Source organism: Bos indicus x Bos taurus, chromosome X (assembly GCF_003369695.1).
Source record: "Bos indicus x Bos taurus breed Angus x Brahman F1 hybrid chromosome X, Bos_hybrid_MaternalHap_v2.0, whole genome shotgun sequence".
Classification (NCBI taxonomy): Eukaryota; Metazoa; Chordata; class Mammalia; order Artiodactyla; family Bovidae; genus Bos; species Bos indicus x Bos taurus.
In genome coordinates, this window is record NC_040105.1 from 39,834,179 (window position 1) to 39,854,934 (window position 20,756).

The window sequence follows — 20,756 nt, forward strand, 5'->3', positions numbered from 1 at the left end:
GGCTGGATGAAATTGCAAGAGTTGTGCTCTATTTTTAGCTGATTATGCCCCTAAATAAAGTTTAGACAAATTTTTTTAGGACTGTTGTCTAGAACCTGTTCTACAATATGTAGTAAGATGCACAAAGAATGAAATTTTAGTTGATATGAAGATAAATGATTCCATCATGCTTAAAAATGAATTTTTAAAAAATGATTAAATTCTTATTGATATTTATTTTTTCAAATCAGTGATTTTAGAGTTGATGTTTTGAACTTAAACTAAACAGTTAATGGTAACCTGATGGGCTTTCTTCCTGTCACAGTTTAGTTTTTGCTATCTGAAATAACTCCTATGCATGCATATTGAAACCACATCCGTGTTTCAAGGCCATCAGCTGTTTTCTGAACACAGTTGATACATTGTCACTTCTTGCTTCATATGGAGGTTAAAAAAAAACAACCCATGAGATGTGAGAAGGGAGGATACTGGCCAAATTAGTTATGTCTAGCCTTCACATGGAGAAGGCAATGGCACCCCACTCCAGTACTCTTGCCTGGAAACTCCCATGGACGGAGGAGCCTGGTAGGCTGCAGACCATGAAGTCTCGAAGGGTCGGACACGACTGAGCGACTTCACTTTCACTTTTCCCTTTCATGCATTGGGAAAGGAAATGGCAACCCACTCCAGTGTTCTTGCCTGGAGAATCCCAGGGACGGGGGAGCCTGGTGGGCCGCCGTCTATGGGGTCGCACAGAGTCGGACACGACTGAAGCGACTTAGCAGCAGCAGCAGCAGCCTTCACACACTAAAGGATGGATGAAGGAAATAATTAACTAACTCTTGGGTAGATCAATAAGTCTTAGGGTTGCCAGATTTAGCAAATCAGAACGTAGGACGCCCAGTTATATTTGAATTTCAGATAAACAACAAATAACTTTTTTTTTAGTTTAAGTATGTCCCATGAAATATTCACGACGTTTATCCTAAAAATTATTCGTTGTTTATCTGAAATTCAAACGTAACTGGGCGTCCTGTAGTTTATCTGGCACCCCTACTTGGAGTGCTGGGATTTCCCGAGGCGCCTGGCTTCCTCCAAGCAGGTGCTCAGCATCTATGTAATTGTTAGAGCGAAGCCCAAACCAGCCTTGCAGCTTTCACAGCTGCACCCCTAGTGGGGCGGGACCACGCGACCGCGACACACACCCTGGTAGGAGACCGGCACTCGAGACTGGCGAAAGGGTCCACACCCGGGAGGCAGCCCCACCATGTGGTCTCTCTGGGGCTCTCTGCAACCCTTGATAGGTTCCGTCCTTCCCCCTCAGCCCCCGATCCCCAGCCCTACCCTCCATCTCATGACCCTTCGTCACGGGCCGGGGGAGGGACTGCCCTACTCGGCGATCGTTGCCTGACATTGGCAGGGCCTTCCATCCATCACGTTAGGCTCCTTCCATCACGCTGACGTTTCCCAAGCTACGTTTCTCCCGCAAAGCGCGGCGTAGCTAGGGATTGGTGGAGAAGGCGGAGACCGTCCCAGCGGGAGGCGACGGCAGGGCGGGCTCTGGGAGTCGGGGCGAGCCCGAGCTCGTCACCCCCTCGTGCTGCGCCGGTCGTAGCGTCCTGCTGGCCAGTTCCGCGTCGCCCTGCGCTGCTGCAGCCGCCGCGGAACTATGGCTGTGCTCGTCGTGTTCCTGTCCTTCTTGGTGGCGGGTGAGGACCCGGGAGCGGGCAGGGCGCGCTCCGCGAGGGAGCTCCGAGGGCCGCTGGGCTCGGGGGTCGCGGGCAGCCAAGGGTGGGCGGCAGTGGGGCGGGTGCCGCAGTGCGGGCAGCCGGCGGTGGCCTCGCCCCAGCCGTCTCTCTCTCGGTCTTGTCTCTGGGCCAGCCTGTGGCGGCGGGGCCTGGCGGGCTTGCAGGGACTGGGCCGGGCGGGGCGGGGCTGGGTTGCGTGGGGGCACCTGAGCCGGCCTCCACCTTCCGCCTCTTCGAGAAAGGCGCGTCCAGCTGTCTCACTCCGGCCTCTTCCGCCTCGGGAGGCGCTTCGGAGGACCGGAAGGTCGTTCTGATCTGTCTAGTTGGGTACTTCAATCAGCTGATGAACTGCAGCCCTTTGCGAAGAGGCCGATGTCCCAGCTGCCCTTAGCTGCTGCTTTTCTTGGCATTTTTTGGTGTCTTCATTTGTAGCAGTTGTCATCAGTAATTGGTGAAATCCCCCCTCCCCCCTCCCCACGATTTTAGGATACGAAAGTTGGAAGTGGAGTATTAGTAATTGTTTTTGTGTGATTATTTTCTCAAGGAGGATTCCAGGTACCTCTCTGTAAAGTTTGCAGTAGTTCCCAATTTTAAGGATTTGGAAACTAAGACATGAGTCACGTTCTTGGGGTCACATGTCAAATGGTAGCTTTCTCGGTGAATCTAGGTTCCCCAATATTGAGCAAGGAGAATGCCAGTCAGCTCCTATTTGGCCTCTTCCCATGTATCATGTAATTAATTTTGCATCAGTCCTTAGGAGAGTGGTCAAGCCTAGATAAATTACCCCACAGCACGCAAGTGGTAAGCAGCAAACCTGGAATTGAACCCAGATCAGTGGGCTCCAAAGCATGGGCCTTTCCTATTGTACCTGCTGTGACACAGGTGTGAGAATGATGGGTGCTGGAACTAGGGGCCGGAGGGTGGTGAACATGAGACCACATGGAGAACAGTTGGGAGGAATGGGTCCCTGTTCCCCAGTGTGCCAATTTAAAACTGAGAGGTTAAAAATCTGTAGACGGCCTGTGCCGCTGCTCTGTGAAGTGCTGAGACACTTCACTTTGGAAATGGTGGTTTAATTTTACGTGGAGATACAGACCTTTGATGTTTTTGAAGTCTGCAGTTCTTCTCCATCCCTGGAGGGGCCCAGTGTTGTGTTGATGGTAGTTGGCTTATTTTCATGACTGTAGAATTTTAGAGTTGTATTGTTCCTTTCGTCTCTGGCTCTGGCAAGGTCGTTCTGATCTTTCTAGTTGGGTACTTCAGGAGAATTTAATTTTTTAAACTTGGTTTTGGAAATGTAAAGATCTTCCCTTTGATACTGTGATTTAACTGAACATCTTGCTGAAATTCATGTTTTAATGTTATACTTGATCTTCCTGTGATCATTGAGGTTTGGGGGGTTTTGTTAAGTTTTGGTCTGAGGCAAATAATTGCTTCTGTACATGGTTTGAACCTGCTTTCCTAACTAGAAAAGTCTAGTTCATACAGACCAAGAATCTGATCCTGTCAGGTTCTTCACTGCTGTGGTCTTGTCAGATGAGGTTAAATTACTGTTTTCCACAGTGACTAAATGTGACTAAATGAAAAACATCTTTTAAGAGATCTGACTTCTCTATTTGAGGAAAAAATATGTCATTTAAAATGGCGATACCAAACTGGGGAGAGAGTAGAAGTAAACTAGAAGTGAATACCAGGTCATGAGTATTTGGAAAAAAATTCAGATGGTTAGTTTGGAGGGGAAAGGCCAAGGGTGAACACGTGAATGTGAAGGGGTGCCATGTTGAAGAAGGATTCGATTTGGTCAGTGATTCTTCAGAGATCAAAAGTAGGACCTGTTTAGTTTTTTAGATGATGATTTCATCTTCATTCAGAGATGACAGCACAGTATGGTGGTCGTTCCCAAAGGGAAGGATTCTTAACCTCTAGCCCACATTAGGGAGGCTGGGGGGAATTTCCCTAGGCCAGGTGCCTCACATGTAAATATGTGAACAGTTGGGGTGGGAAGAAAAGGCTTTTCTGACAGAACAGTATGTGTAAAAGCACAGAGATATGAGAGCAAAAGAGCAAAGAGTTTGGTGGAGCTGAAACGTGTAGGAGTTAAAGTTGCAGAGATTCCACAGAAAGGGTGGTGAAGTGCCTTGGGTGTTACGTTTTGGATTTTGTCTCAGAGGCTCTGGGCACTGAGAAGGTGGTTGAGCTGAAGGGTGAACATTCAGATCTGTAGTTTGAAAAGGTGCTAGGAAGACTGAATCAGAGTGGCATGACCGGTCACAAGGAGGCCTGCTTTGTCTAGCCTCAGGAGGGCCTGAGGAGGGCCCTGGACATGGAGGGGGAAGGGCTCGGGAGATGAGAAGCAAAGATGGACAGAACTCAGAGGTTGATGAGCTGTGGTGCTGAGGAAGGGTTTAAAGATGATTAATTCAAACAGCTGGGTGGAAGGTGGCGTCATCCTTTGCTACAGAGAATACAGGAGGCGTGTGTGGGAAAACGGCAAGTTCAGTTCTGAACCTGTTGCGTTTGAAGCACCCATGGAACTTGGAAGGAAATGCTCAGCAGACTGCTGGATATCTAGGCAGCAGGCTTAAGGAGAAATCTAGGCTGCAAATAAAAATCTGGGAACCATGAGTGTGCTTCTGGTGTTTGGAGCCTTAGGGAGTAGATGGGTTCAGGCAGGGGGGAAGCCAACGTAGAACAGGAAGCAGTGGGGGTCAAGAATGGAGCCACAGATCTCCAAAGTGGAGTGTGCTTGATTTTGTGTGCTTCATAATATATTATGAATCCATTGTTACATTATAATTTGCGACTGTATAGTTTTTAAGTATATTGTGTATATTAAGTATATTACGTATATTGGGAATACTTTCAAGCTTCCTACTGGAAGGGTTGAAATCTAAATAGTTTGCATGTCACTGCTTTAAAGCAGGGGAAGGGGAAGAAACTGAGGAGAAAGACTGGGAGGAAAACCAGGGGCCCAGGCTTAGGGAGACCAGGGCAGGAGTTTCAAGGACAGAGTTGACAGAATCAGCCGCTTTGGGACGTTACATAAATTGAGGGTTGCAAACTGTCTCTGGGATTTGGTGAGTCATTTCGGTGGCGTGGTGGGGTCAGAAGCTGTGGGTTAGGTAGCATATAGGAGATAAAGAAGCAGAGGAGCCAGGTGGTGGCTGACTACTCTTCCAAGGTGGTTCTTCATCTGAAGGGAAGCAGAGGCAGGAGGGAGCTGGTAGGACCAAAGGAGAGTTTCTGTGGTTTGGATTTTAGAATGGGAGCACCCTACAAGTATTTGTGTGTGCTCAAATAAAAGAGCCAGTTGAGAGGGGAAAGGGGCTAGTGCAAGGTGTAGCTTCATTCATTCACTCCCTCAACAAGTACTTATGGAGCAGCAGTGTGCCAGGCGCTGTTCTCAACCCTGGGGCTACTGTGTGAAGAAGACAAACCCAAACCCCTGCCCTCATGGGACTCGTGCTGTACAGGGCCAGCTTTTTATGCCCCAACCATACAGCCACCTAACTTCTGGTACAGGGTCTGTTCCAAGTTGGGAAGCCAACTTCTTACACTTTGTGAAGAATTTGAGTGTTGGGACAATGGAGATGATTCCTGGCAAATGTAGGGTTTGTAAGTTGAGGTGGCGTCTCCGTTCACTAGTCGTGTTCACATAGAGGATGGGTGACCTTTCAGGTATCGTGGCGATGCCTGCATGAAGCAGCGGTTTCTTGGTATAGGAGTCTACCTTTTCTCGGCCTCCTGTATGTCCGTTGGAAATACTATGTCTTGGACTTTGTGTCTACAGTCTGAAGTATTACACCTTCTAACTGGTAATGTGTACCCCCCCCCCCCCATTTTGCAGTTCTCATTTCACTAGTTTTGCCTGTGGGACATAAGGAAAGCTGGGATCTAGCCTAAGATAGACTAACCGGTTGAAATTTCAGAGTGATATACTAGAAATTTTTTGAATTTGCATTTTGAAGAGAGAACTGGTGGTAGAAATAACTTAGAGATTTCAAGTTTATTTTCTTCCTTTCTAGTTGGGGTCAGGGTTTTGGTTTTTGTTCTTGAAAATCTGGAGAAATGCTACTGATTTCTAATTCTTGCCAAATTGTCACATGCCCCTGTTTAGGAAGGCATCTACATCATTATGAGAATCGTTTCATTGCTGTAACTTTGTTATAGCAGAAGGTATGGACTTAAATTCTTGCAGTATACTTTGTAAAAGAATTTATTGATGTTTAGGATTCAGCATTTTGTCCGTTCAACATTTAGTATGCTAAGTCAATGGAGAATGGGAAAGTATGTATTTAAAATTTTTCAGTGCGGTTGCAGAAATTTTGTGATGCTGACTATTAATCTGTTTTCTTTTCAGATGTCTTTGGGAACGAATTCAGTATATTAAGATCACCAGGGTCTGTTGTTTTCCGGAATGGAAATTGGCCTATTCCAGGAGAGCGAATCCCAGACGTGGCTGCATTGTCCATGGGCTTCTCTGTGAAAGAGGTATGAGTATTTTTAAAAAATATCTGGAGCTGCTTCTGAAAGCATTTTTGTTGATTTATTTTAATAGCCCAAGAGAGTAGCAGGCAAACATAGGTACAGATTATAAAAGTAAAAAATTAATTTGTAGTCAGGGAGATTTTAGGTAAGTGTTCCAAGCTTGGTTATGAAAGCAAATCATTATAAAACATTAACCATGTAATCGTTTATTCATAGTAGTGACGTCCTTTGCTATATTAGCGAATGCATCTGTCCTGCTGTTAATAGGATGTATAAATTTATTGGTTTTCTGCAGTACATGTGATAGATTTGTGTCTTAGTTTAGGCTGCCATTACAAAGTACCACAGACTGGGTGTTTTATAAACAACAACACTTATTTCTTCCGGTTCTAGGGGCTGGAAGTCCAAGATCAGGGTGCCAGCATGGTGAAGGTCCTCTCCAGGTTGCAGAGTGCCAACTTCTTGTTGTATGTGGTAGAGAGAGCCCTGTGGAGTCCCCTTTATAAGGGGTCTAATCTCATTTATAAGGATTCCATCCTCATGACCTAGTTCCCGCCCTCAGGCCCCTCCTCCTAATACCATCACATTGGGGGGGGGTTAGGATTTCAACATGAGTTTTGAGGGGACACAAGCATTCAGCCCATTGCAATTTATTATGAATGATGCAGTGTATATACATCTTACCTGAGTTTAGGAAAATAATGTGGTCAGTAGTCATAACCTGTTGTAGTAACCGACTGCTTACGTGCGATTGTTGCGGAGAGGGCCTAGACCCAGTCAACATGAGAGAGCTTCAAGCTCAGGGCTGAAAGAAAGGAGATGGAGTTTGTTCTATCTCCCTGTCTCCTCCCACTTTAAGGTTTGATGCTTTTGAGGTGGTCTGTAGACATCATCAGTCACTCAGAGGAATGTTCTTCCTAGGTCCTGAGTGCCCTTGAAACCAGAAGCTGTGCACAGGAACTGCCTCTAGGTTAGGCCTCTGGGTGGAGCTCCTTGCATGAATGTGACTTGCTGTTTAAGTATGAAAATTGTACCTTATTCTTTATGAACTTCATTTTGACTACAAATGGCTGTCAAAATAACCTTTAGAGGTAATTATTAATAAACTATTTTGACTACAAATGGCTGTCAAAATAACCTTTAGAAGTAATTATTAATAAACTACAGTCACTTTCAGCAGGAATTTTATTTATAAAGTGCTTAGTCTAAAGAGAATGTTGTAGTCTTGCTGTGTCACTGTGAAAGAGAAACGTGATATTGTAGTAGATAAGGGCAAAGGACGATGTGAGGGAAGAAAATATCCACAGTTACATGGAGGAGAAAGTATTTCATAATCTGGAATTTGGAAAGTACCTACATTTTGTTCACTTGCCTGCTTTTTTCCACAGAAGGTTTGAGATGACTTATTATTAGACTTTACTGTTTCAAGTCTGTAGCCGTTAAAATGAAGAAGGTAGAACTCAGCATCCTCAATTAGGAGATTGCAGCTACTGCCTTAAATAAGATGTTTGCTGTCCCTATGAGTTTTCATTGCTGGTATCATCCCAGAACCCCTTAATTGTGCTTGTCAGATGTTACTGGGGAAATGGTTTCCTGAATTGATAATTCAGCACAGTTTCATGCTTTTCAACGTGCAGGATCTTTCTTGGCCGGGCCTTGCAGTAGGTAACCTATTCCACCGTCCTCGGGCTACTGTTATGGTGATGGTGAAAGGAGTGGACAAGCTTGCTCTACCCCCAGGCAGTGTCATTTCGTACCCTTTGGAGAATGTGAGTATTTACTATAAAGAATTAAAGGGATGCATTTAAAATTTTGTCTTGTCAGCTGTCATTATGGATTGTGTTCTAAACACTCGTCTTTCTTTTAATGCCCTAATAAGTAAAAGGCAGTTTCGTTTTTTTTTAATATGATGGTTGCAAATTGATTGAAACTTGGCTGCTTGCTATGCATGAGAGTACTTTCTAAGGTAAGAGGTGAAGAAATTGCCCCTCTCTGAGAATAGTCAGAGGATTGAAAAAGAAACCAATTGAGGGTGTAACCTGTTGACATATTCTCGGGCATTATTTCATCACCTTCCCTTCAGAATTTTATCATTTCTTTTGGTAAGGAAAAGATTGGGGGCAGTTTTGCTGGCTCACTTATTCCTTTACTGGCTTTTCAGGCAATATGGCTGACTGAACTGTTGGGAAAGGCCCTCCTTCTACTGTAAGTGTATGGAGTCAGCAAACATCTTTACATGTATAAAATTGAAAGCAAGAAAGGGATACACAGAGGTGCCAGATATGAATAGAAAATATGGAAGCCACAGTGATGAGCAGGAGCTGAAGGTGAAATTGTGTTCCTTACAGAAAGCCAGGGGCTATAAAAATGCTGTCTTGTTCTTGAAAGGAACCCCCAGCTGCCCCAGGGCTACCACAGAGGAGCTGGCTTGCCAGCCTTAGCTGTGGAACGCAAAGAGCCCCCTATGAGAAATCTGAACTATGGGCTTATACTGGGCAGTTAGCTACTTCAAATTCACACAATGCACCCCACACAGATATATGTCTACAATCCAGGGCTGTTTTGGTAAAAGAAAGAATTGAAGAGTTGAATTTACCGAACACTTGAAGGGGAAAAAATGCCATGAGAAAGTCAGCAGGTCCAACAAACAAAATTCACCCCCTAGAACTACAGATAATAAACCAGTCCCAAAAAGAGACTTGAAAATACATACATATATTAAAATGGTGAGAAAGTTAAAGGAACGGCTAGAAACTAGAGGTAGTTATTTTTGAGATGTGGTACTTTCATTTCCACTTAAAAATATTTTGTAATTTATATTGATTTCTTTAACCCATGAGTTATTTAGAAGTGTTGTAACATGTGGGTTCTTTCAGGATAATTTTTAATTATTCAGTTTCTAATTTCATTGCATTATAACACTGGTATATACGATGCTGATTTGGGAGGGGGGATTCTTTTCAGACTTTTCCTGTGGTCTAGTATACAGTATCTCCAAGCACATGACATGTTTACCAAAAAAAATGACCATGTACTAGGCCACAAGGCAAAGCTCAATGGGTACTATCAGTATCATATAAACCACCTTCTCGGATCACAGTGCAGTTAAATCTGAAAAAAAAAAATGATACTTTTAAAAAATGACTTCAAATGATAGAAACAAACACAAGCTATGAGTCCTCGGGTTTAGAGCACACTGAGGTAGGCTAAAGTCAAATCAACGCCTAAATATGAGTGAAACTGAAGACCCATCAAGGACACTGAGTCTTACCAGAGAGAAGAGATACAGTCGTGACAGAGGAATGAGAGCAAAACGGTAGCAGACTCCTCATCGTTGCCATTGGGGATTTGAAGTGCAAGAAGGGAAAAGCAGCGACTGGACAGTATGAAGCCAGGCTGAGGATACTGTTTAAGTAGACATAATAAAATGATTTATGATGTAACTGTTGGAAAGGTGCAGAGAGAGAAACTGCATGTAAGGAGACAGGGCTCTGGCTGGTGATGTGGGAGAGCTAAATCCTCATCTTCTATAATGGGCAGTGAATAGGCAATGCCTAAAATTGTAAAGTCAAGATGTAGCAATATAAACACATTATTTAGGATGGTGGTAAGAAGAAAAGGAGACAAAGGATTTGAAAGCGAATGCTACAAGTAGGTACAAAGGATGTAATGTTGTCAGCATGACGAGTGTAGTTAACACTGCTGTATGATACATATCAAAGTTGTCAAGAGGAAATTCTTTTTTGTTTCTTTTTTGTATCTGTATGATGATGGTAATTATTACTGTGGTAATAATTTCACAGTGATAACTTATACAGTGATATATGTCAATTATCTCAATAAGACTGAAAAAAATTAACTTGAAGTGAGGAAGAAAGATGGAGGAAAGAAAGTGAGTACCTCAGAGGAATAGGAAACGGGCAAACTTATTTTCATAAAAAATCTTATAGAACTACTGGTCTCTTAAGTGGCATGTGTATAAAAATTTTTTAAAAGTCAATAAGAAAAGATATTGGAACAGACACAGTCCTAAATCATCGGTTGAGAAAACTACAGCAGAGATTTTGAAATTATTTGGAACTGAAATGTACCATATATTTTTAAAATTGTGGGGTGCAGCTAAAGTGGTAAGAATGAAATTTATAACCTTAAATGCACATGTTAGATAATTTCAAAGATTGGAAATTTGTGAGCTAAAGAAACAGAAGAATTTCAGAGTAAATGGAAGGGAACAATAAAAACGAAAGGTGTATTAAAACATTTTTCTTAGTCTTCACAAACATTATTAAGTAGCTTGCTGTGTGTGATTTTCTGTGAAAATCACTGTAGAAGATCTCTTTAAAAAAATACATTAAAAATCCAAAATGCCCTTCAGATTTTCATTAGCCTACAATCTGAAATTAAACATTTTAAAAAGAGTAGCCTCATTTTACATGAGTAGAAACTGAAAAGAGCTCATGTTACTGCTTGACCCTGACTGACTGCCTCTAAGGGAAAAGATCCACCCCAAAACAAACAAAAACTTTAGAATTCCACTTAATGAAGCTTCTCTTTGATTAGCTAGCTGTTATCATTAGTTTCAAGTCCTATAGATAGAGGATTTCTGTTTTCTCTAGGACAAACATGTGCGTATCCTTATAGTTTTAAGCATGAGCTTTTTTTCCTTTTCCAGTTTAGCAGGTCTGTATCCGTTCTTCCTCCCCAGTTTGGCGTTCACCTGACTCAGTAGCTTCTCCAGTTTGACTGCTAGGGACATGCCACCTTTAATCTTCAGCTTTCCTGCCATGAATGCCACTGGGGTGAAATGCGGCTGGAGAGTTGTGTTACGTGTTCTCATATTCCTTCCAAAGCCCAAGAAGTTGACTGTGGGATTGCAAAAGGAGCGCTTTGTGGCTGACTCCGGATGCTTATAAAAAGGATGCTTTTGCAAGTTGGAACTCTCTTCCCCTTCTTCAGTTAAACATTAACTTATTTGAAGAGAATCTGGGGAAGAGTTGATATGCATTGAGTAAGAGAAAAAAATTAATTTCAGTTACTAAACATTTATTTCTGCTTGGCCCACGTTAACATTGCTACTTATAAACATGAACCTTTTAATAGTAAAAGAAACTACTGAAAAAAGTCACTCTGAGAAATCTCCATTAAAACAAAAACATTGCTACTATATTGCTTGTTTTAATAATGATAAGAATAAAATACTTTTTGAGGGAAAAAATTACCATTATCTCTTTTAAAAAATAACGTGGGAGCAGAAACAGGTCTATGGGAGTAGAAGTCAGAATTTTGATTACTCTTGGGGGTGGAGGGAGTTGGTAGGGAGGCTTGTAGGGTGCTGATGTTTTATTTGGATCTGGTGGGGCCATATGAATATCCATTTATAAATATTCCCTGAATTGTTAAGCCAAGATTTATGTACCATATTATATGTATGTTGTGTGCATGCGTGATCAGTTGCGTCCAACTCTTTGTAACCCCATGGGACTGTAGCCCACAAATCTCCTCTGTCCATGGGAATTTTCTAGGCAAGAATACTGGAGTGGGCTACCATTTTTTCCTCCAGGGGAATCTTCCCGACCCAGGGATCAGACCCTGTGTCTCCTACATTGGTAGGCAGATTCTTTAGCACTGAGCCACCTGGGAAGCCCCATATGTATGTTACACTGTAACAAGAAATTCAGGGGAAAAAGTACATTTTATCACAATTACCAATTTCAGTTTATTAATACCATGTGGTCCCAAGATAAATTTCACATTCAAATTTCATGTGACATACTTTGTGCCTTGCCTAGGAATCTTCAGTCCCTCTGAAGACTAAACCCTACACCTTATTAAACATTTTTTCCTTTTTTAAAAATTATTTTTAAATTTTTATTTATTTTTAATTGGAGAATAATTGCTTTACAATGTTGTGTTGGTTTCTACATCAACATGAATTAACCATAGATGTATGTCCCTTCCCTCTTGAACCTCCCTCCCATCCCTTAAACATTTTTAAAGTTTTGAAATGAAAAATGAGGTCTGTTTCTTTCAATCAAATTCAAGTCTTCAAATTCCCTTCACCTCTTAAATGAGTTAATAAATTATTGTAGAGTATACATTCATTGTGGCACATTTTATCAATATTGAAACCAAATGTGTTCCTGCTAAAAAATACCTGAATGACCAACTGAACCTGCCTGCCAGTGCAGGAGATGCCAGAGACATGGGTTTGATCCCTGGGTCAGAAGGATCCCCTGGAGGAAGAAATGGCAACCCACTCCAGTATTCTTGCCTGGAGAATCCCATGGACAGAGGAGCCTGGTGGGCTACAGTCCATGGGGTCACAAAGAGTTGGACTCAACTGAGGGGCTGAGCACACGCATGACCAGCTGAAAGTGATGCTTTGCACAAGATAGTGTTTTGTCCTTAATTTTGCAAGTTGTTTTTTATTTAGGCAATTTGGAGACACAAACTCATTGGCCCACTAGGGGGCTGTTTAATCTTCAGTATCCTCAAACAGGTTCTTTGTATTTGGATATGATTTGGGTCTTTTAAATTTCCATAGAAAATGCTGGTACTTTTTTTTTAAGGCTCCCTTTTTAATACTATTTAAATGATTTTTCTTCCTACTTGGGTTCAGATAATAATTAAGGTCTCACTCTTAAATTTCAGGCAGTTCCTTTTAGTCTTGACAGCGTGGCAAATTCCATTCACTCCTTATTTTCTGAAGAAACTCCTGTGGTTTTGCAGTTGGCTCCCAGTGAGGAAGTAAGTTGTGATAGTTTTTATTTTAAATGCTTTGAAAAATAAGCTCTCATTATTTAATGAAAATTTAAAACGAATTTTATGAAAAATGCTGATAGACTTTGGTGTATTGGAATTAATCTGCAGAATGTAATACAATTTTGGATTCTTCTTCCAGAGAGTGTACATGGTGGGGAAGGCAAACTCAGTTTTTGAAGATCTCTCAGTAACGCTCAGACAGCTCCGCAATCGACTGTTTCAAGAAAACTCTGTTCTCACTTCACTTCCCCTCAATTCTCTGAGTAGGAACAATGAAGTAAGTAGTGTAGTCATTGAATGAATAAATGAATATTACTAATTTCTCATGCCTCTGACTTTGGAGCAAACTTGAAATTTTAGAAAATGAAAAGTTTTACAAGCTTCCTGCTTGAGTAGATTCTTTTTTTCCATTAGTGTAATTTTTAAAAAATGATTCTCATGAACTGACTCTTTTTGTGAGCTGGGCTATAGTAAATAGTATGACATACTAGTGCAAGGGTTGCCACCAGTTAATCCTGACAGGCCAGAAATCACAGTAACCACTTTGGTAGTGGGTGGAACTGGGTAAATCTGGTAATGTGGGAGCTATTACTCACTGCCTCTTCTGGTGTGTTGCCTCATTTTCCTATTCATTCTCAGCTGTCCAGTGTAGGGCGCTACCCTTCCTTTGACTCCTGTATGTCAGCTTTACCACCTATTCACCTGTTCATGCACCCTCTTAACCACACGGCATGCCACCTTTGTGGTAGCCTCCTTTCACCTACTCTGATGACCAGGACTACCACCTTTTATTCTTCAAGGGATGTGAGCAAATGAGGCTATTGGCAAGACCTCGTTGCAGTGCGCCAGAATATTCTGATGCCCTGAGGGAAAACCACTGTAGAGTTTGGATGCTTTATCATGGCTTTATCAAAAATAAAGTTATTGAGAGGTAGTCGCTGTGCTGGAGAATAACTTATCACCATTTTGTTAGGAAGTACTATTCTGTAAGCATTTTCAATTGAAGTGAACCTAGCAAATGGAGGATACTTGCATAAATTCACTCATGTGTTTAATGTCTGTAACACCCTGTGCCTCGCTTGATAGATGGCAAATACAGATCTTGGATGCATATTTAAGATAATGCTCATTTCTTTCTGCTCTCTGCAGGTTGATCTCCTTTTTCTTTCTGAACTGCAAGTGCTACGTGATATTTCAAGTTTGGTAAGTAGGCTACTCTCATTTGTCAGTTCCATTTATTCTGGCTTCAGAAGACATTTCTAGAGATTCCTTGAATGGTAATGAAACCCATCAAAAAGTTTACATATGCCTTAGATTTGATTCCATGCAAGTTGAGAAATTAGTGGTGGTGTTGGGGATTTTGAACTCATCTCATGTTAACACATTACTCCGCATTTTTACTTTTAGGAGAGAGATTCCAAGTACACAGGCCTAGGAGTAAGGCCTCCCCGGGCTATAGTCCTGACCTGTTGATTTCTCCTCAGATGTTAAGACTTAATTACTGTATCTTTATCTTTGGGTCTAAAATAGACCTCAATAGAAAATACAGTTTTGACTAACAGTGCTGTCAAGTCAGGAAGGGGATAAAAATGCCTGTAGTATGTTCTTTTTTGGTGGGGGGGGGGGGGGGGCGGTGAATGGTTTTTTTTTTCTTTCAATCCTATGATCAAATAGAAAAACTTAACCTGTGTGCTATCTGCTACAGTTGTTGCCCAAACTTTCAGTGGCGTTGGTTGGGGGAGTGTGGAAGTGTAGTGCTAGTGGTGTGGAGGTGAGCACTGATGGGCTTGTCTCTCTCTAGGATCAGACTGGTCCAACTACCTGTTCTCTCATACCCTGGCCCATATCTGAGGTTTTTAAGAAATTTTAAAACAAGTTTTTATTATAATTGCTTCTAAAAACTAAGATCTGTGTTGGATTTCAGAAACTCCCATTTTAACCAGTTCCATTTGCCACCCTCCCAGACTTTGTATATTGTGGTATGTGCATGCATGCTCAGTCACTCAGTCGTGTCTGACTCTTTGTGACCCCATGGACTGTAGCCCACCAGGCTCCTCTGTCCATGGGATTCTCCAGGCAGAATACTGGAGTGGGTTGCCATTTCCTCCTCCGGGGGATCTTCCCCACCCAAGGGTCGAACCCACATCTCTTGCATTGGCAGGTGGATCTTTACCACCGAGCAACCTGGGAAGCCCAGACCGTGGTACACTGGGGAGCCCCTGTTGTACCGTTTAGCTATAAAACTCCAACTGGCTGTGTTTGACATTACTTTATCCACTTCCTTTTGTTTGTTCTCCTAAGTTGTCTCGACATAAGCATCTAGCCAAGGATCATTCTCCTGATTTATACTCACTGGAGCTAGCAGGCCTGGATGAAATTGGGAAACACTATGGGGAAGACTCTGAACAATTTAGAGATGCCTCTAAGATCCTTATTGATGCTCTGCAAAAGGTAAATCATCGATGGAGTGTGAGCAGTTAAGAGTATGACCATTTGACTTTTTGCTTCCTAATGGGAAAATCTGCTTAGTGAAAGACTACTGATTGAAGTCTTTTACTCACCTTCTTTGAGGGCTGAGGATGGAGTAGGTAGGTCACAGGTATATAGTGGGATGTCAGTGTGTCTTTCCGTCTTTGAGCTGTGCAGCACAGCTTGCAGGATCTTAGTTCCCCACCAGAGATTGAACCTGGGCCCTGGCAGTGAGCTGAATCTTAACCACTGGACCACCAGAGAACTACCAGAGATCATCTCTTTCCAAAGCTGGCAGAGGCAGCATAGGAAATGATTGGTAACTCTAGTACAGTACTTTTTTCTTTTCATCATGGCAAAATATAGCTAACGTAAAATTTACCATTTAACTATTTGTAAGTGTACAGTTCTGTGGCACTAAAAACATTCACATTGTTGTGCAACTGTACCACCATCCATTGCCAGGACTTTCATCTTCCCTGAAACGCTGTCGCTTTTAAACCCTATGAAATAATCAAAGAACAACACTTGGCACAGCACCAGACATGTAGTAGATACTAGTAAATGCTCCTTTTCCTCTGCCCTTGAAGTTATCCACCTGCAGCCCTTCAGTGAGGCTTCAGTTAAAACCTTTGTAGGTATGATTAACCAGAGACCACTTAGAAAGATTTCCTTTTCCACTTCCCTGCTCCCAATTTATACACCAACAAATTCAGTGACTACTTTCTTATTCTGAGTATTTGAGCTGAATCTTAACAGTTTTCTGAATATTTTAACATAATCAAAACCTTTAAGACTTGCCTATTTTAAGACTGCATTTCATGAGCCAATAGGTAATTGTGTTTGTTCTTGTAGGTGCACTGAAGCTTTACAAAAATTTTAATAAGTATGTGTTTTGAGATTCTTACTAATGCCATTAACGCTTCAGTTTGCAGATGACATGTACAATCTCTATGGTGGGAATGCAGTGGTAGAGTTAGTGACTGTCAGATCATTCGACACATCCCTTGTGAGGAAGACGAGGAATATCCTTGAGACAAAACAAGTGGTGAGTACATTTTTGGATCATGCTTTAAAATTGTAAAATGAACTCTTAAAAAACCCACCAAATCTTGTATCACCTGTGGGCAGTATGCATGAGCAATCAGTAAATCTGAAAAATTATTAAAAACATAGGTTTCTCTTATCCACGGAGGTATTGTGTTTTGTAAGTGATGCTCAGTTCTTTGGGGTTGTAATCAGATAATGTACTTTGTTAGGGATAAAAGCAACTCTGTCGGAGCTGGTGAGATAATTCAAATACAGGTATTACACGGAGATGTCAGACATTAGCATGCAGGAGGAGTGTGGTGCTCTCAACTTGTGGAATCTGCTTTTCTCAGAGGCACATCATCTTTGTGGTATAGTCTCTCATTTTCCTGCTATGTACTCTCTCTACAATTCTACAAATTTTTGGCCTGGATCTTACTTTGATTTTTAAGCATTTAGAGGATCATAGGCAAGGGTGCCAGCCCTAGTAAAACAAGTGTATATGCGCACAGCCGAAGCATCATGTGGCCAAGAACATTATTTACAGCTGGCTTTATCTCTCAGAGCAGTCAGATCCCCCGTCTTTTATGGACACGCTCCTTTGGGCCCCACGGGACTGAAGAGTGAGATGCTCAAAGGTAATGTGTGTTCAAGACAGTCTGGACATGGCTGGTTTGAGATTGTTTCTTCCTAAATAGGAGTGGGAGAACCTCTGTTTAAAACAGTACACCAGGCTAGACAGACCGAAAAATTTTCACACGACAGAGCATCTAAATAATGGCCTTAAAAAAAAAAAAATCACCCTTTTGAGTGCATAGTTTAACTCTCAAGAAAGTAAAGGGAACTGGAGAACTGTGTAGTAACCAGGCTATCCTGAGGACATTGCCAGTTGGGTTACCAAGGGACTGGCTCTCTGTCGGGAGTTGGAACTGAGACTTCCTTGTGTAGCTGGGATGCCAAAAGGGCCCACAATGAGAGGGTAGATTAGAAAACAGCCTACCTACCAGCAAAGGGGGACTTCCGGGTGGTGGTAGTGGTAAAGAACCTGCCTGCCAATGCAGGAGACGTAAAAGACACTGGTTCAACCCATGGGTCAGGAAGATCCCCTGGAGGAGGGCATGGCAATCCACTCCTGTATTCTTACCTGGAGAATCCTATGGACAGAGGAGCCTGGCAGGCTACAGTCCATAGGGTCGCAAGGAGTCAGACATGACTGGAGTGACATTAGCACGCACACACCAGCAAAGGGAGACAGAAAGGCCACTTGGGTGCTGTGCAGGCAGGGTATGTGTTGGGGCTGGTGGAATGTCTCCTAGGGAAGCCTCGGGCCAAGAAATCAACACAAACCCTGGTCCTAAGCTGGTAAGAGGGGTGGCCCCCACCCAGCAGAAATGAATGAAAACCTCCCTGGCAGGATACACCCTCCACACACAGGATACAAAAGTATGTAACATGTAATACTAGTTAAAGAATTTTTAACATGTAATACTCTAAAGCTGAAGGATTAATACCTGTTCCTTTGAAGCTCCCTCTTGTCTTACTTCTATCTTCCCCACCTAGAGGAACCTGCTCTCTCGAATATTATGTTAACCATTCCTTGGCTTTCCTTTACAGTTTTAATACAGATGTATTTATCCTCAAGGACTTCCCTGATAGCTCAGATGGTAAAGAATCGGCCTGCAATGCAGGAGACCTGGGTTGGGAAGATACCCTGGAGAAGGAAATGGCAACCCACTCCGTATTCTTGCCTGGGAAATCTCATGGACAGAGGAGCCTGGTGGGCTACAGTCCATGGGGTCGCAGAGTCAGATACAACTGAGTGACTAACACTTTCACTTCATTTCGGCTTAAACAGTGTTGTTTGGAATCATACTATGTTTTTTCTCTGAGCAAAGGCTCAGTATTTAAGAGTCATGCATGCTGATCGAGTAGTTGAGGTCATTTTACTGCTACATGTTCATTGCACGGATGTGCCAGTTATCCATTCTGTTGATAGACATCCTTGTACATGTCTCTCTACACATATACAAGTGTTCCCTAGGGTATGAACTGGCTGGATCACCGTATATGCATACCATCAACTTTATTGGTATTGCCAAATTTTCTCAAGCAGTTGAGCCACTTTCTGCTTCCACCAACAGTGTTTATCTTCTTCATGAAGGCTCCTCCTTCTTAGTTCCTAGTATATGTAGCTCTTATGCCACTTAGTATGTTTGTTACATAAATGAATCACAGCTATCAAATTGTGGTAATTTCCTAACTTAATATTCTTCCATCTTGATTTTCTTTTATTGTAGAAGGACCCCTCAACTACCTATAACCTTGCATATAAATATAATTTTGAATATCCCGTGGTTTTCAACCTGGTACTTTGGATAATGATCGGCTTGGCCTTGACTCTGATTGTCACCTGTTACAATATTTGGAACATGGATCCTGGATATGATAGCATCATTTATAGGATGACAAACCAGAAGATTCGAATGGATTGAACTTTCCTTATGACAAACTTGGAAAGAAAGAGGGTTTGAAAATTGGCTCTTTCATTAAAATAAATCTTTTAGTGTAGTTTAAACTAGATAGTACACTTTAAATTTATAAAAAAAACAAACAAACAGATTTTGTTCTCTTTTGTGTGTGCCTGTGATGTTCTTTTAGAGTGAGTTATATAGTATTGATGTGAGTTGACTTGTGTGATATAGATTCCATAATATGCTTAAATACGATGATATAACCATTTAATATAATTTCATTCCATCTACTATTTGGAAATATGCACTGTAATAAATGTAAAACATTTAGAATAGTTTGTGTTATTTATGTCGGGAAAATGCACTGAATTTGAAATGTTTAACTTCCTTACACAGGACAGGTTAAAAGTGACATTTGGGCTGTTATATACTATGAACCATTTGTAAATGTCTTAATGTAAATATCTCTGAAACAAGAAAAGGTTTTTAACTTCAAGCAGCTATTAAGTATGAATGTGCTTCCACAGTCATTCACATTTTCAATTGCATCTGATTGACAGATGATAGCTGTTTTTTTTAATCTCTTCTGAAATTTTGGTGATCTGAATGGTCAAGTGTGGATATTAAACATACTACATTAATGTAAGAAGGAACTAGCTTTGTGGCGTTAAGACACTTGTAATCATATACACAAAAACATTTGGGGGACATCTTGGGGCATGATTTCAGTCATTTTTCCCCTTGTGTAAGTTACTCTGGTTTACGGTACAAAATTGTTCTATATAGAATGTTAAGTTGTTAAGTGGAAGTAGATACTCCCTACTTTTTATGTGAAAGTGGACCAATGTCTATAAAGAGTGACAAATAAAGTTAATAATGATTCAAAATTTGTGTTATTTCAATACTACATCTATTTTCTATTGTAAAAACCTAAACAGGGTTTTGATCATAATTGGCTGTTTTGTTATACAGACTTTTTTAACATTTTTTTATTCCCACTGCACCTCCTGAGATTGATTCATTACCAATATGAGGAAGACATTTTACTTTCTATGCTTATTACTGAATTTACAGAGAATATGATAAATTCACACTAGACTTCAGGTGGGGAAGGCTTAAATTTCCCTATAGTGTTTAGAAAAGTGACTATGCAACTATTAAATACTGATTAGAATATGAAGGACCATCTAATAAGGTAAAAGGCTTAAGGGTTTAGTGTTAAAGTCTTATAGCGTATGACTTACCCAATTAAAATTTTAAGCTTCATGCTTATGTAGTTAAGTTAGAGTTATGCTGCCTTGCCCCTGGGAACCCTACTTGGGTTTAGAATTAGCTGTGTCTCTCTTCTCGCAAAAATCATCGTATCATTTCTAATTAACATGTTTGAGAAGATGAAGTCTATTTAGCTGTGTTTTCTACCACCACTGCAAGATACCTTTGACAGTTACAGTGGTAAACTTCCATAGAGTGTTTTTTTTCTTTTCACCTCTCATTGAACTATAGTGAAGCTGATAACTGCACAGGAAAGAAAAATTATTTGTCCTAAAATCACTCAAGTATTCACCACCACAACTCCTGCCAAGCTCATGAAGGTGAGGGTGTTTCCAGCCATCTAACCTGGAACACTCTGACCCCCATGGAACCCAACATGCCTATGTCTAGGGGACAGGGATCTATAATGCTGCAGAGTGGTTAAAATCTACTTTTCTTCCACAAGTTTATTACATAAATATTGCCATAGAAGTTAGATTGTTATGATTAAATGTGAAGTAAACCAATGCCTTTGTAATTTAAAACTGAGGAGACTAAG

The 20,756-nt window shown here is 41.5% G+C and overlaps 1 protein-coding gene across 1 annotated transcript; it reads left to right on the top strand.

Moving 5' to 3' along the window:
• The first annotated feature begins 1,463 nt into the window (after positions 1–1,463).
• Positions 1,464–19,827, top strand: ATP6AP2 (ATPase H+ transporting accessory protein 2). The gene is made up of 9 exons (XM_027533893.1): positions 1,464–1,688; positions 6,088–6,218; positions 7,853–7,984; positions 12,867–12,962; positions 13,117–13,254; positions 14,127–14,180; positions 15,279–15,428; positions 16,375–16,494; positions 18,773–19,827. The coding sequence occupies exons 1-9, from the start codon at positions 1,649–1,651 to the stop codon at positions 18,965–18,967; spliced, it is 1,056 nt and encodes a 351-aa protein (XP_027389694.1). The 5' UTR covers positions 1,464–1,648; the 3' UTR covers positions 18,968–19,827.
• The last annotated feature ends 929 nt before the right edge of the window (positions 19,828–20,756 follow it).

Bases quoted from the DNA above. Each gene is read 5' to 3' on its own strand.
- ATP6AP2 (XM_027533893.1), top strand. From the start codon at position 1,649: ATGGCTGTGCTCGTCGTGTTCCTGTCCTTCTTGGTGGCGG. The intron at 7,985-12,866 runs GTGAGTATTTAC...CTTAAATTTCAG, and splicing joins TTTCGTACCCTTTGGAGAAT to GCAGTTCCTTTTAGTCTTGA. The intron at 16,495-18,772 runs GTGAGTACATTT...CTTTTATTGTAG, and splicing joins TCCTTGAGACAAAACAAGTG to AAGGACCCCTCAACTACCTA.